This window comes from Trachypithecus francoisi, unplaced genomic scaffold (assembly GCF_009764315.1).
Source record: "Trachypithecus francoisi isolate TF-2019V2 unplaced genomic scaffold, Tfra_2.0 Lachesis_group10, whole genome shotgun sequence".
Classification (NCBI taxonomy): Eukaryota; Metazoa; Chordata; class Mammalia; order Primates; family Cercopithecidae; genus Trachypithecus; species Trachypithecus francoisi.
Genome location: NW_022681455.1, coordinates 108204670 through 108218880, shown reverse-complemented (window position 1 = coordinate 108218880; position 14211 = coordinate 108204670). Strand labels below are relative to the sequence as shown.

Here is a 14211-nt window from a genome sequence, read left to right as displayed (position 1 = left end):
CATGGCATGTGGTTTTTGTTTGGTAGGTTGAGTTTCTTTAATACTGAAAGGCTTGTTTCTTGCTGTAGGGGGTTTTTCTCTTTACACATTGCTCCACAGCAGCTTGGAGCCAGCTGTGGGTCATCACCGTCAACTGTGCCACACGGGCTGCTGTCCCTGCCAGCCCTCGTCTCCTGCCTGTTCCCTCATAGCCAAATCCCAGGAGCCTCCGAAGAAAAGATTTCCTCAGAGAAAAGGAGTCAGGACTTCCTAATGGGCTGCTGCTGCGCCTGCCATCTCAGCAGGTATCGGGAGAGTATGGGACCTCACTGGGCTGGAGGTCAGGAGGGGTTCTGTTCTTTTTTTTTTTTTTTTTTTTTTTTTTTGAGACGGAGTCTCGCTCTGCCACCCAGGCTGGAGTGCAGTGGCCAGATCTCAGCTCACTGCAAGCTCTACCTCCCGGGTTCACGCCATTCTCCTGCCTCAGCCTCCCGAGTAGCTGGGACTACAGGCGCCCGCCACCTCACCCGGCTAGTTTTTTTTTGTATTTTTCAATAGAGACGGGGTCACACCGTGTTAGCCAGGATGGTCTCGATCTCCTGACCTCGTGATCCGCCCGTCTCGGCCTCCCAAAGTGCTGGGATTACAGGCTTGAGCCACCGCGCCCGGCCAGGGTTCTGTTCTTAATGTCAGGGTGTTGGCTGCCAGAGTGCCCTTGAGGTGGCCGGGGGGAGTAGTTTCAGGGAGGTGGCACAGGGTGAGAAGTAGGAGGAAGAGCTCCAGGCATGCCCCGTGGAGCAGCTGTGGCTGGATCTGAGGGCCAATCACCCACTGTGCTCTTGACTGTGCTCTGCACAGGGCCAGCCTTCTACCCACCTCCAGAAGCTGGGTTGGGGAGTGGTGTTGAGAAAGGACACGCCCTCCCCATTGCTTCTTTGACCAGCCTGCCAGGCTCGTTCAGCCTGGACCGAGTTCTGTTCCCTTCTCTAACCTTCCGCCCACTTCCCTGCCCTGGGCTCCTTGCCAGAAAAGCCCAGGGAGGGCTTCCTTTTCCTCTTGGCACCTCTTCTAGAAGTCACCAGGCTTATTTTCCTGTTGTGTACTGGATTCAGATATCCTTGTGAGAGGGAATAACAAGGGATAGGGTTGGAGTGTGCCTACTGCATGCTGACCCTCAGGGCAAACATGTATGTTATTATTTCACTTAATCTCCAGACCACTCTGACGGTAAATATTCCCATCATTCAGATCATAAAATGGAGGCACAGAGGGCAAAGCTACTTGCCTCCTGTAGGTTGTCCATGATGGAGCTGGGAGCCTGGTCAGGACCATCTAACCACAGAGCCTGACCTTGAACCACACTTCCTCCCAGCACTTGGGACTCTTCACACCCAAGGGCCCGGCATTGCCTCTGCTTGCTGTAGGAGCCTCGGCCTGGCCTGAACTAGGAAGTGAAGTGCAGACAGCACCCACCACCAGGCAGGACACTGAAGGTTAAAGGGGAGGCTGCCCCCTTGTCCCTGGGACAGTTAGCTCAGCTCAGTCCTCCCATGTTGTTGCTAGGGTGCTGAGGTCGCTCTGAAATGTGGGAATTGACCAGGAAAGCACAAGCCCGACTTAGATGCTCCCACATAAGAAAGGGCCATGTGGCCATCCAGAATGGCACTTGGGTTCCCAGAATGTGCTGGGGCTTAGTGCAGAGCTACTTCAATGAGGATCCCGTTTCCTCTAAGGGAATCCCCAGAGCCTAGATTCATGGCCAGAGGGGTACATGGCCTCTTCCCTCAGATGTCTTTACCATCGAGTATCTCCTGGGTATCAGAGCTGGTCAGTCCCACACTGGGGATGGGGAAGACAGATGTGCTCAGATGCCTGTGGCCAAGGGAGCCCACAGGATTCTGGTCTCCACGTGTGACTGAACCCACACTGGTTCCAGACTTGTCCAGCAGCGCCCCCTCCTGGAAGAAGACAGCATCTCCCAGGACCTTTTTCCAAATCTCAGGATGTTACTAGCTAGCTCTTTCTCAGGTCAAAATAAAGTTTTTCCAGGACAGTAAAAATGCAGTTAGCTTTGCTCATCAGATACAGCAACCAGAAGAGAACTTCCAGAATACCTGTTGCTTATTCTTCAACCTCCAGCCAAATCCAGGACTGTTTTCACCAAATCCAGAACTGTTTTCACCCAGACGGTGGCAGCCGCTTCCTTTCCTGTTCTGCCCGTCACCCTGCCGGCCAAGCAGCGTCTCCTGAACGTCACGCCAAGATCCTTCCCTGTCCACACCCCTCCTCCTCACCCCCGGACTTGCCCAACCTGGTTTCCATATGGCCATGCCGTCCACTCCAGCCACACTAAGCAGCCCTCCTGCGGAGGTGGCAGCTTCCATACTAGCAGGGCTTTGTCCCTGGCACGTCCTCTGCCTGGAAGGCACCACCTCTCTCAGGAGTCAGCTGGAGGACTGCCTGGTCACCACTTCTGCCCTCGGCAAAGTAGCCACTCCCCAACCTGTGGTCCCACAGCCTTGGTCCTCAGTTGCACTGAGGTTGCATCTCCCTCCCTCCCTCTTTCTTTTTTCTCTCTCTCTCTCTTTTTCTTTTCTTTCTTTCTCTCTCTCTCTCTCCCCCTTCCTTCCTTCCTTTATTCCCTCCCTCCCTCCATTCCTCCTTCCCTCTCTCCCTCCCTTCCCCTCCCCTCCCCTTCCCTTCCCTCCTTTCTTTTCTTGACAGTCTCACTCTGTCACCCAGGCCGGAGTGCAGTGGCGTCACCTTGGCTCACAGCCACCTCCACCTCCCGGGTTCAAGCGATTCTCCTGCCTCAGCCTCCCAAGTAGCTGGGACTGCAGGTGCCCGCCACCACACCTGGCTAATTTTGCGGGGGGGGGGGGAGTTGTTTGCTTTTGAGACGGAGTTTCGCTCTTGTTGCCTAGGCTGGAGTGGAGTGGCGCGATCTCGGCTCACTGCAACCTCCACCCCCCTGGTTCAAGCAATTCTCCTGCCTCAGCCTCCCGAGTAGCTGGAATTACAGGCGCACACCACCATGTCCGGCTAATTTTTTTGTATTTTTAGTAGAGACAGGGTTTCACCATGTTGGCCAGGCTGGCTGGTTTCGAACTCCTGACCTCGTGATCCACCTGCCTTGGCCTCCCAAAGTACTGGGATTACAGGCGTGAGCCACCACCCCCAGCCTAATTTTTGTATTTTTAGTAGAGACGGGGTTTCCCAGGTTGTCCAGGCTGGTCTTGAACTTCTGGCCTAAGTGATCTGCCCCCCTCAGCCTCCCAAGGTGCTAGGATTACAGGCATGAACCACTGCACCTGGCCACTTGTTTTGAATATATAATTTCAACTTTTATTTTACATTCGGGGGTACATGTGCAAGTTTGTTACATGTGTATACTGTGTGATGCTGAGGTTTGGGGGACGATTGATCTCATCACCCAGGTAGTGAACACAGTACTCAGTCGTTTTTTTCAACACTCACCCCACCCCCTTTCTGCCCCCTCTCGTAGTCTTGTGTTTGTGTTTCCCATCTTTGCGTCCATGTGTACCCAATGTGTAGCTCCCACTTGTGAGAACATGTTCTATTTGGTTTCCTGTTCCTGTGTTAATTTGCTTAGGATAGTGGTCTCAGCCATTTCCATGTTGCTGCAACGGACACGATTTCATTCTTTTTTATGGCTGCATCATGTTTACTTCTTGAGACAGGGAAAAATGTTGCCCAGGCTCCCGGGCTCAAACGATCCTCCTGCCTCAGCCTCCCAAATATCCGGGACTACAGACACAGACCACCATGCCCAGCTACACATGTCTCCCTAAATCATGTAGCATTGCCCCTTTACAGCGAGCTTCTAGGAGTAGTAGGGACTTGATCCTTTCTGCAGTTCCTACCACCCACCCTGCTTAGACAAGTCCACTGGGTAATAGGCCTCAGGAATTGCAGACTAGTTCTCCCACGATTTCTAATTCCTGCCTTGCCTGTGAGAAGACAGGACCACCTCTTCCTTATCAGTGCTGGCCTTGCTTACACTTCCAGCCCTGGAGGCTGCACAAAGATAGGGAGGCCTTCTGGGGTCAGGCCTTAGCCAGAGAGTCCCCAGGTTGGCAGATCCTGCACAACTGAGGACAGGGATTCCTAGATCCCAGGGTGTAGTCTCCTGCAAGGCCACTTCTCTCCAGGCCTCTGCCTTCCCAACCATAAAGCGAGGAGGTTAAGCTCCATTATCTTGGCTGGGTGTGTTGGCTCTTGCCTATAATCCTAGCACTTTGGGAGGCCAAGGAGGGAGGATTGCTTGGGGTCCGGAGTTTGAGACCAACCTGAGGAACACAGACCCTATCTCCACAAAAAAATTGTTTGACCGGGCACGGTGGCTCACATTTGTAATCCTTGAGTCCGGGAGGCAGAGGTTGCAGTGAGCTAAGATTGTGCCACTGCAGTCCAGCCTGGGCGACAGAAGGAGACCCTGTCTCAAAGAAAAAAAACATCCTGACCCCATGGCTTGCCCTGGGGCCAGTGAGCCCCCAAGTGACCCTGTCAAAGGAGGGAGCAGCCTGGGATGATGCCAGAAAGGGGACCCTGCTTTTCCCACCTGAACCTGCCCATCCCACTCCCTCCAGTGACCTTGCCAGGCCATATTCCAGGGAACCTACACATCACTGTGTCCTTGGGATGACCTCAGCCTTTCAGATTCCCGCATGTCCCTCTCTGCAGCTTCCTCCACCCTCACTTCGGTCTCATCACCTTGGTGCCTTTTAAGGGGCCCTCTGGCTTGGTGGATGTGATGCAATTAGATGTCCCCTTAGGGAGCTCAATCTAGCCCTGAAGACAGTTACAACCCACATGATAGTAGTGTGTAGGTGCTACAATGCAGGGCAGCACGGCATGCTGTCTGCCTCCCCAGGAAGCAGGGTTTTCAAAGGTGTGTGTGCACTAGCCAGTGGGAGAGGTGGGGATAAAGGCATTTTAGGCAGAGGAAACCCCACATGCACAGAATAAAGGGAGGAAAAGGTGTAACTGCTCAGGGAATTACAGGAAGCCACTGAGTTCTGAGGTAGCTGGGGCAAGAGGAGGGGAATCCCAAGGGGGAGTGACACCATCAGGGGCACAGGTGTGTGTGTCGCAGGGCCACTGGATGGATCTGTGGGCCAAGGGACGACAGGCAGGGAGACCAGTGAGGCTGTCACCTGGCGATGACAGTGGTCCAGGCAACGGTGCTGACTGTGGGGTCCGAGAGGTTCTCAGCCTGAAAGGGTATGTTCACTGGCCTCAATGTCTGCTTAGCTTGTAGGAATCAGGGAGCAAAGAACAGGATGGGGTCTGGGGTGACATCCAAGATTCTAGCTTAAACAATTGCGCGGCCGGGCGCGGTGGCTCAAGCCTGTAATCCCAGCACTTTGGGAGGCCGAGACGGGCGGATCACGAGGTCAGGAGATCGAGACCATCCTGGCTAATACGCTGAAACCCCGTCTCTACTAAAAATACAAAAACTAGCCGGGCGAGGTGGCTGGCGCCTGTAGTCCCAGCTACTCGGGAGGCTGAGGCAGGAGAATGGCGTAAACCCAGGAGGCAGAGCTTGCAGTGAGCTGAGATCTGGCCACTGCACTCCAGTCCGGGCGACAGAGCGAGACTCCGTCTCAAAAAAAAAAAAAACAAACAAACAAACAAACAAAAAAAACAATTGCGCAGATGAGTTACAGGAGGAAAAGCCAGTTGGAGGGAGGGGAAATTATCCATGAACTTGAAATTCCCTGTGTCTGTTTGTGGTGTCCAAGGAACACACAGGAGGCCCAGGATGTGCAGTTTCCAAAATGGCCAACACTGGCTGGCTCTGGCAGCAGAGATCCCTGCCGGTTGGGCACAGTTGTCATCCAGTGGCTTGGCCTCAGGGCCCCAGATGTACTTACTGCCCCTGCCCACCCCTGCCTGTCAGGAAGACATCACTGATGCCCCGTCACCTGTGACCAGGGGCTACTCCATGGACAAGGTCCGGTCCAGCTATGGTCTGGCAATGAGTGGAAAACATCCCAAAGCTGTCACTCCTGCAACAGGCAAAAGAACTCTGAGCTACCTCCTAGGAGGATCCCAAGTTTTGATCCCCTCAAGGTGAGACCAAATGCAGGCCCTTCCCCAGGAGACAAAGAGTAGGGCCAAACACCTGCTTCCCATGATCCTACAGACCCTTTCTTTCCTCTGCTCCAAGTTCCTCCTTCTCACTTCCCTCTTCATCACCCAGTTAGCCGCCTGACCCTAAACACACAGTACCAGGTCCACCCCAATTCAGTGAGGCATGGGGTGGCACAAAGGCATCTGTCATTGTCAAAGTCTCAGGTGATGCAGATGACCATTCAGGCCTCAAACCCTGCACTGTTGAGTCCTCCATCCTCTTTCCCAGTTCAGGAAACCTATCCGGGGAATCACAAAGTCTTTGAAAAAGAAAAATATTTATTTTCAGCAAGCCCAAAGTCCCAAGTGGGGGCAGGTGCCAAATCTGCCCCCTCCACCAGAGGGCCTAGGCCCACAGGAAGCCTGAAGCCAAATTCAGGCATGGAAGGAGGGGAGCCACCAGTGGGGCAGGACAGTCACTTGTACTGAGGAGAGAGCGGGGGGACAAGCGGAGCAGTGCAGACACTCAGCATCTTGTCGATGTCCACCTGGGTTGACTTATCCACCTCAGCCTTGTGTTGGTCACTCACCCCCAAGCTGGGCAAGCCCCCAGCCTCCTCTCCAGCCTCCTCTCGGAGGGGAGCCAGAGCATGGATAGGGGTCACTAATGGACTGGGACAGGGCAAAACGAGGCCTGGGCCCAGCTCACCTGCCAAGGGCAGCAGGGCCTGCAGTTGCTCCACACCTGCCTCCTCGGGAACCAGGGCCAGCTCTGCCTCTGCCTCCATCTCAGCCTCCCTGTCCCCCTCCCCTGCCTGGTTCAGCTCGGGGTTGCAATAGTTGATGTACTGGTACAGGGCCCGCAGGCGCTGGGCCTTTCCTGCAAAGACCCAGGGCAGGGCAGAGGCTAGAGCGCCAGGTTGTGCCATGTCGGGCCCCACAGGCAGGGGGAGAAGGAACAGCCCAGGGACTGCCACTCACGCTCCAGCCCCAATGTCTCTAAGGGTGCAGACACTGTGCTGGCCACAGCGTGGAGCACGGGAGCCCCCAGGCTCTTGCGCTTCTTGGCTTTTTTGTGCTGTTTGGCAGATGGTGAGGGCTCACTCTGGCTGCCCTCTGGCTCCTCCTCCTGCAGCGGCAGCCTGGGTGGCAGCTCAGCTTCAGCCTTGGGATGGGCACGAAGGCCCGGGAGGCTGAGGGACCTGAGCCAGGGACAAGAGACCTGACCCAGGGAATACCCTAGCCTGCCCACCGCCCCAGGACTCGACGCCTGCCCCTTTCCTGGTCAATGAGGCCCCAGGCCCAAGAGCCTTAGAGGCCAGTGAGCCCAGTCCCCTACAAACCCTGAAGCTCCCACTCTCCTGCTGCTCCCTACACGGGGGCTCTTGAAGAACGGGAGAGGAGAGTGATGGTAGTGACAGGGGACAAGAATCCTTCCTGCAGGAGTGCAAGAATCAGGAATGCTACTGGGGTGTGTGCCCCAACCCCGGGCCTGCAGCTCCTTCCCCCACTCCTCCCCCAGAGCCCCCTCACTTGACAGGCTTTCTCTTTGGACCATGACGGGGCCTCACAATGGACACCACGGGCCTGGGGCCTCTCTCTTCCGGCTTGGGTCTCTCCTCCCCCAGCTTGGGTCCTTCTTCCTGGAGCTCCAGCTCCGAAGCTGCGCCTGCTGGGCGCTGGTCTTCACCCTGGGTTCCGCGGGCCTCATGGGCTGGCACCAGGAAATGTTCTCCCGCCACTGGACACTAGAGGTGACACACAGGCCATCGGTCACCATGGTCGGGCAAAGGACATAGGGATCCGTCACTGAACACCTAACATTAGACACTGAAACGGGAATAATGACACCAGCCCGTGCCCCTCCCCGCCTGGAGGGCCCAGCCTGGCAGTTAGCGGGTCGGGGGGCTCAGAGTTCCGCCTCTCAGAGCGCTGCGGCCCCGTGTTTGAAGGTTAAACAGCCTGACGGTCACCTCGGAGGTCTGAGCGCTGCCGGGGTCCTCCGCGAGCTGTCCCTGCCCCACGACCGTAGCCTCCTGGACCCCCGGCCGCCTCTCCGCCCCTGCCGAGGCCATGGCTGCGCAGGCTCAGTGCATCCTCCACAGCTGCTTGGGGAAGGCCCCGAGCGGCTGGATGGTGGCCCCGCGCTGACCCCCGAGACCGGCCAGCAAGCGAGGGCAGAGCAGGGAAGGGAAACCGGCGACCGCGGAGCCCACACTCGGCGGAAACTACAAGCCCCAGGACGCTTTGCGCCAGGATCAGTGGGCCCTGACCCCGGGGACGGAAGCCACGGTTACCCGGCAACAACAACTCCCGTCGGGTGGCAGCGGCTGGCGGCAAAACCTCTCGAGTGTGCCCCTGCCCGAGTGCTGCGGGGGAGAGGCCGCGAGCAGGACCGAGAAGTGGGCTGGGAGGAGAGGTCGCGGAGGCGGCGAGCGAGGCCGGGGCCCAGGCGGGGACCGGCAGGGGCCCGGGAGTGACGGGCACGTCAGGGTCAGGGTCCTGGGCGAGGGAGGAGGCCCGGGGTTGGGGAAGGGGGCCCGGGGAGGGAGGTGCACAGCCCTGCAGGCCTCGGGGCACCGTTGCTGGGCGGCGCCGGCGGCATGTGCGAGGGCCCGTCCCGCATCTCTGGGCCCATCCCCCCAGACCCGACGCTCTGCCCTGACTACTACCGGCGGCCGGCCTCGGGTGAGTCCGGGGGCTCGGCGGTGGTGCGAGGCTCAGGGGTCGGCCCCGGCTCCACCTCTGAGCCCTGGACTCCGCCCGGCTCCGCCCCACAGCTCAAGGGCGCCTCGAGGGAAACGCGCTGAAGCTGGACTTGCTGACCTCGGACCGGGCCCTGGACGCCACCGCTCCCTGTGGCCCCCGCATCGGTCCCGGTGCCCGAGAGATCCTGGAGCGCGGCCGGCGCGGCTTCGGGGACGTGCTGTTGCAACTCGAGGGGATCTCCCTAGGTCCTGGGGCCTCTCTCAAGAGTAAGTCCCAGGAATGGAAGAAGGGGCAGAGAGGCAATGCGGGGTGGAAAGAGATCAAAAGCAGCTGCTCTTTCCGCCCTGACCTGGGCCCAGGCTTTGCATCTCTTGAGTCTGTTTCCCCAACTATAAAAGGGGGAGAAATGTGCTACCTTCTCGAAGGAAGTGAACTGAATAAGGTAGTTCCCACGAAGCCCTAGCTCTGCTTCGTGCATTTATTACCCTTCAAATTTGTTGAGTGCCTACTGTGTGCCAGGCCATATAGGTGCTAGAACACAGGGTTGAAGATAAGCATGAGCCATCATTGAGTCAAGGTGGGAGACAAAGAACAAGAGATGAATGTCATATATGAGATGATCTATGGTATACTTCACTATAATAATGGAGAAAATCACCCGGGCGCAATGGCTCACTCCTGGAATCCCAGCACTTTGGGAGGCCCAGGCAGGCGGATCACTTGAGCCCAGGAGATGGAAACCAGCCTGGCCAACATGGTGAAACCCCATCTCTACAAAAAATATAAAAATTAGCCTGGCATGGTGGCGTGTGTCTGTAATCCCAGCTACTCAGCAGGCTGAGGTGGGAGGATCACTTGAGCTGGGGAGGTCAAGGCTGCCGTGAGCTGTGATCATGCCACTGTACTCCAGCCTGGATGACAGAGTGAGACCCTGTCTCAAATAATAATAATAATGGAGACAGTCATCCTGAAATACTATATGAGGAAGGGAACTCTTTCTGTAGGAGGCAGGGGGCAGGCCTGTGTGTGAACTAGTGGAAGTTGGATTGTGTGGGCCCTATGTAGGGCAGAGCCTGGTGGCATATTTTCTCCAGGGAAGGGCCCTAAAGACCATAAGAAGGAGAACCTGAGGCGGATCAGGGAGATTCAGAAGCGCTTCAGAGAACAGGAGTGCAGCCGGGAGCATGGACAGCCCAGGCCCCTGAAAGCTCTGTGGCGCTCGCCCAAGTACGACAAGGTGGAGTCCCGGGTCAAGGCCCAGCTCCAGGTACCTGCCCCAGGGAGCCAGAAGTATTATCCTTTTTGTTGGCCAACAGGCAACTATACCCTAATCCGAGTTCTGGGGAAGGAGGGAACTAAGAGACCCTGACTCTGCTGCAGGGCCAGGCTGGGGGGCTTCTCAGAAGTGGTGATGGCAGGGCTGATCCTGAGGGGCAAGCAGCAGTTAGTCAAGGGGCCAGCAGAGGAGAACACTCCCAAAAGATGGAACCTCACAGACGACAGGGCACACAGCAGTGGAGATGCTAGGTGTACAGTTCACTGTGAGGAAAGAAGGGCGTGAAGTTAGGCCAAGAAGTCAGCTGGACCCACATCAGGGGCCACAAAAGCCACTTTTCAGTCCTTATTTCTGAGGACAGTGGGAAGGGCAGGGGTATGGTGGGTGGCTCTGCCTCGGGTAGAGAGTAGCACTATCCTTCCATCCAGGGACTCAGCAGGAGGAGCAGGAGTGAGAGGAAAGGCAAGGTCACACAAATGTGTCGGGGCTGAAGCATCTGTGGGGCTCCCAGGGGGTGGGACTGTGTCCAGGAAGCAGATGGAAATCCAGGCCTGGATCTCAGCAGTGAGACCCAGGAGTTATTGATGATCAGGTTGAGGACAACGAGACCAAGGAAGTGACTGCCTGGATTTGAGGACTTGGAGGCCAGCCGTCAGGAACCTCACGGGGCTAGAGCCAGGAAGCTTGGCTAGGAAGGATAAAAGAGAGTGGTAGGTGGGCCAGTACTGAGGTGGAAGGAGAGATGGTTTGTTGTTTTCTTAAAAATGTGACATACTCACACGTTTGTGTGCTGAGGAGGACAAGTGTCTCTTGAAGAGGGAAGAGGGCCCGAGGGACACGGGTGCAAAGGTCAGAAGGACCAAGAGGGCCAGGGTTTTGCAGCTTGAGCCCCAGACGTCAGCCTGCTTGGTCTCTCTGCTGTGCCCTGCCCTCCAGGAGCCTGGCCCTGCCTTTGGGACAAAGTCTGCCCACTTCCTGCGGGCGCACTCCCGCTGTGGCCCTGGCCTTCCACCACCCCGTGTACCTAGTCCCCAGCCAACACCACCAGGTCCCAAAGCTAAGGTGAGAGGATGTGTGGGGGCTGGATGGTGGTTGGGCAGCGTTCCCGGTGTGTGGTGGGGCTTCAGGGACACAACATAATGCTGTCTGCCCCCACCCACGCTTGCTGTGTCCTGCAGGAGCCAGGCCTGGGGGTGGACTTCATTCGTCACAATGCACGAGCTGCAAAGAGGGCCCCCCGGAGGCATTCCCGCTCGCTGCAGGTCCTGGCACAAGTGCTAGAGCAGCAGCGGCAGGCCCAGGAGCACTACAATGCCACACAGAAGGGCCATGTGCCGCATTAGTAGGTCTCACTGCCTGACACTCAGGGTGAGGGAGACACCTGTGGAGGGCGGGAACCAACCTCTGCCCTGGGGTCCTCAACCCTGAACCTGTGTACCCACAGCTTGTTGGAGCGCAGGGACCTGTGGCAGCGGGAGGCTGAGGCCCGCAAGCAGAGCCAGCCAGACCCTGCCATGCCCCCAGGCCACACACGCATGCCTGAAAACCAGCGGCTGGAAACACTGACCAAGCTGCTCCAGAGTGAGTACCTGGGCAGGGAGGCTGGAGGGGGACCCCACTGGGGACCAGGCACCCCTGCCCAACACTCACTGTTCTCACTGTTCCCGGGCCCCCTGTAGGCCAGAGCCAGCTGCTGCGTGAGCTGGTATTGCTGCCTGCCGGGGCAGACTCACTGAGAGCCCAGAGCCACCGTGCTGAGCTGGACCGGAAACTGGTGCAGGTAGAGGAGGCCATCAAGATCTTTTCTCGGCCCAAAGTCTTCGTGAAGATGGACACCTGAGCCCCTCTGAGGGACAGTGGCAGGGAGCTCCATGCTGAGGATCGCCACATGGCTGCAAAGGACAGGGTCGGACCCAATCCCAGAGCAGAGGTCTGAAGACAGGAGCAGGGGGGTGGCCAGTGTCCTAGAGCACTCTCCCAGCCACCAGTGGCTGCAGAAGGGCCACCCCAGCCTTTTAACCGCTTTGTCAAAATTAAACCTTTGGTACACAGGGTTTGTTTCCATAAGAGCTTTTCTTACCCTAAAAATGCCAAGCCTGGTGGCCCTCCTGCTGCTTGATTGCAGGAAGTTCTCCCCATTGTCATTCTGGACTTAGTCCAGAGCAGAAGACAAGCTGGTGGGACCAGGGAGGAGGCTGGGACTGGGACACAGAAGGACCAAGACTATTTGTAGAAAACCTTTAATGTTCCCCAGGCTGAGGGAGCCCTGGGAGCCAGCTAAAAACCCCCACTGTGAAGTCCCTGCCATGTCCCAGCAGTCTGGAGTGGCATGGGGCTGCATCCTGCCTGTCAGAGGCTGAAGCCACTACCATCTTGCATGCGACTCCCCCAGCCAGAACTGGCCTGCTCCTGGTCATCCAGGGAGGGCAGAGAGCTGCGGGTACCAGGACGTCGGCAGCCAGGGTGCAGGTCCCAGCACGGGGGCCCCTGAGACAGCCCATTGGAACTGGGAGGCTGGCGGTTCTCAATGACCAGGTCACTGCTGTCATCATCACTATCAGGCTCAGCAGGCCCAGGCCCTGCAGAGGGAGGACCTGTCAAACGCCCAGATGCCCCTCGCACCACGTTATTGCGCTGGTTGGCCGGCTTGACAGTGACAATGAGGTTATGGCTGTTGGCGACCATCATGTCCGTCACTTGGTCCAAGGTCTTCCCGGCTACTTCAATGCCATTGACCTCAAGGATCTCATCACTGACCGCCAGCAGCCCTGTACTCTCGGCCAGGCCCCCACGTACCAGGCGGGAGATGAAGATTCCTGGAACCCGCTCCAGGCCCTGGGGAGCCACACGCACACTCATGCCATCTCGGATGTAGAAGCCCAGGGGGCGGTCTGAACCATGCTTGTGCAGCCGCACCCGTCGGTGGGTCTCAGGCAGTAGGTCCACATCTATGACTGACGAAACCTGGCGGAAATCTTGGGGCAGGCTGATTAGCAGAGGTGGACGGGTGCGCAGGGGTGCCACTGGCCGCAGCAGGAGCCCTTTCTTGCGCCGCTGCAAAGAGTTGGAGGCAAAAGCCAGGCCGCTGGAGTCAGCTTCTGCTGCAGAAGAGGTGGGTGTTGAGATCAGAGACCTGCTCCCCGACTTGGGCTCTTTACAGGGGCCACTGTAGCTATTTCCTACCACTTGGAGGTCAGGTCAAGGGCAGGGACTGCAGAGGGTGACACGTGGGTACCCTGGGCATGGACTAACCCTTGTAGACCTGCCCCACAGGCACCTTACCCCACAGAGGCTGCCCACTGTACCCCTCCTCACCCCGCTTCTGCACCAATAGGCGCAGTGGTGGGGGCCCGCTGGCCAGGGCCCGGTGCAGACTGTCGTCGTTGGTGAGGGGCAGCAGGTCGCCGTGAGCATCCGTATAGCCAAGTAGCACGTCCAGGCCCGGGATCTGGTGCACCGCCCGCAGCAACCGCGAGAACTCCTGGAAGCCGCTCACCGAAGCGCGGGGCAGCGCGAAGCGTCGGAACTCGGCGTCAAACTGGAAGTCGGGGTTGGGGGAGAGGAGTCAGGACAGCCTGCGCCCCTTTCTCACCGCAGGCTGGCAGGGGTGGGAAAGATACCGGCTGCGGCAAAAGCGGCAGCCTTAAGCCCAGACCTCAGCTCCAGTACCAGGGACGCTGTCCAAGGTCTTCTCACCGCCCTCCAGGTACTCAGGCCACAGAGAGATCTGGAGACCAGCAGTGGAGGAAGGAAGATGGATGGGGGAAGGCGAGCAGAAATGCAGAATGGGACTTGGAGGATAGAGGGAAGAGGTGGCGGGGACCAAGGAGCTGGGAAGGGGAGAAAGAGGGAATTGGGAGCGCCTAGGGCCGAGGCCAGAGGAGCCCTTACTTTGCTTTTCACCTCGACGATGCTATCGGGACTGCGCGCCGGAGTCCTCTGCGGCCGGGCCATGGCGGGGCCGGGCGGGCCGGGGACGGTGCCCCAGGCGGCCCGCCGAGGCGCAGGTGCACAGCCCGGCCGGCCCGCCCGCGCCGCCCCGCCCCTGGCGGTAGCACACGCCCCGCCTTCCCATCCGGAGCCTGACGTCAAGGGGGCAGCGACGCAGAGTGGAACGCGGAGTTCACGTTTCCTAGGAAACGGAGCCGGGG

General features: G+C 58.1%; 3 protein-coding genes across 6 annotated transcripts; 1 reads left to right on the top strand and 2 right to left on the bottom strand.

Annotated features, from left to right (window-relative positions):
* Positions 1-6393: 6393 nt before the first annotated feature.
* On the bottom strand, positions 6394-8315 carry CUNH16orf86 (chromosome unknown C16orf86 homolog). 3 transcript variants are annotated; one of them, XM_033219714.1, is made up of 4 exons: positions 8049-8315; positions 7609-7823; positions 7057-7277; positions 6394-6982 (listed from the first exon to the last, which is right to left on the bottom strand). In XM_033219714.1, exons 1-4 carry the CDS (start codon positions 8148-8150, stop codon positions 6552-6554), a joined length of 969 nt encoding a protein of 322 aa, XP_033075605.1. In that variant the 5' UTR covers positions 8151-8315; the 3' UTR covers positions 6394-6551. The 3 variants fall into 3 exon arrangements, with proteins under 3 accessions (XP_033075605.1, XP_033075608.1, XP_033075606.1); XM_033219717.1 differs by having other exon boundaries at positions 7057-7217; XM_033219715.1 differs by having other exon boundaries at positions 6395-6955.
* Positions 8316-8370: 55 nt separating this feature from the next.
* On the top strand, positions 8371-12113 carry ENKD1 (enkurin domain containing 1). Its single transcript, XM_033219711.1, has 7 exons — positions 8371-8763; positions 8856-9050; positions 9879-10051; positions 10997-11122; positions 11239-11402; positions 11505-11641; positions 11740-12113. Exons 1-7 carry the CDS (start codon positions 8679-8681, stop codon positions 11898-11900), a joined length of 1041 nt encoding a protein of 346 aa, XP_033075602.1. The 5' UTR covers positions 8371-8678; the 3' UTR covers positions 11901-12113.
* Positions 12114-12284: 171 nt separating this feature from the next.
* PARD6A (par-6 family cell polarity regulator alpha) lies at positions 12285-14204 on the bottom strand. Of its 2 annotated transcripts, none has more exons than XM_033219712.1 (3): positions 13952-14204; positions 13376-13598; positions 12285-13161 (listed from the first exon to the last, which is right to left on the bottom strand). In XM_033219712.1, exons 1-3 carry the CDS (start codon positions 14012-14014, stop codon positions 12410-12412), a joined length of 1038 nt encoding a protein of 345 aa, XP_033075603.1. In that variant the 5' UTR covers positions 14015-14204; the 3' UTR covers positions 12285-12409. The 2 variants fall into 2 exon arrangements, with proteins under 2 accessions (XP_033075603.1, XP_033075604.1); XM_033219713.1 differs by having other exon boundaries at positions 12285-13158.
* Between the last annotated feature and the right edge of the window lie 7 nt (positions 14205-14211).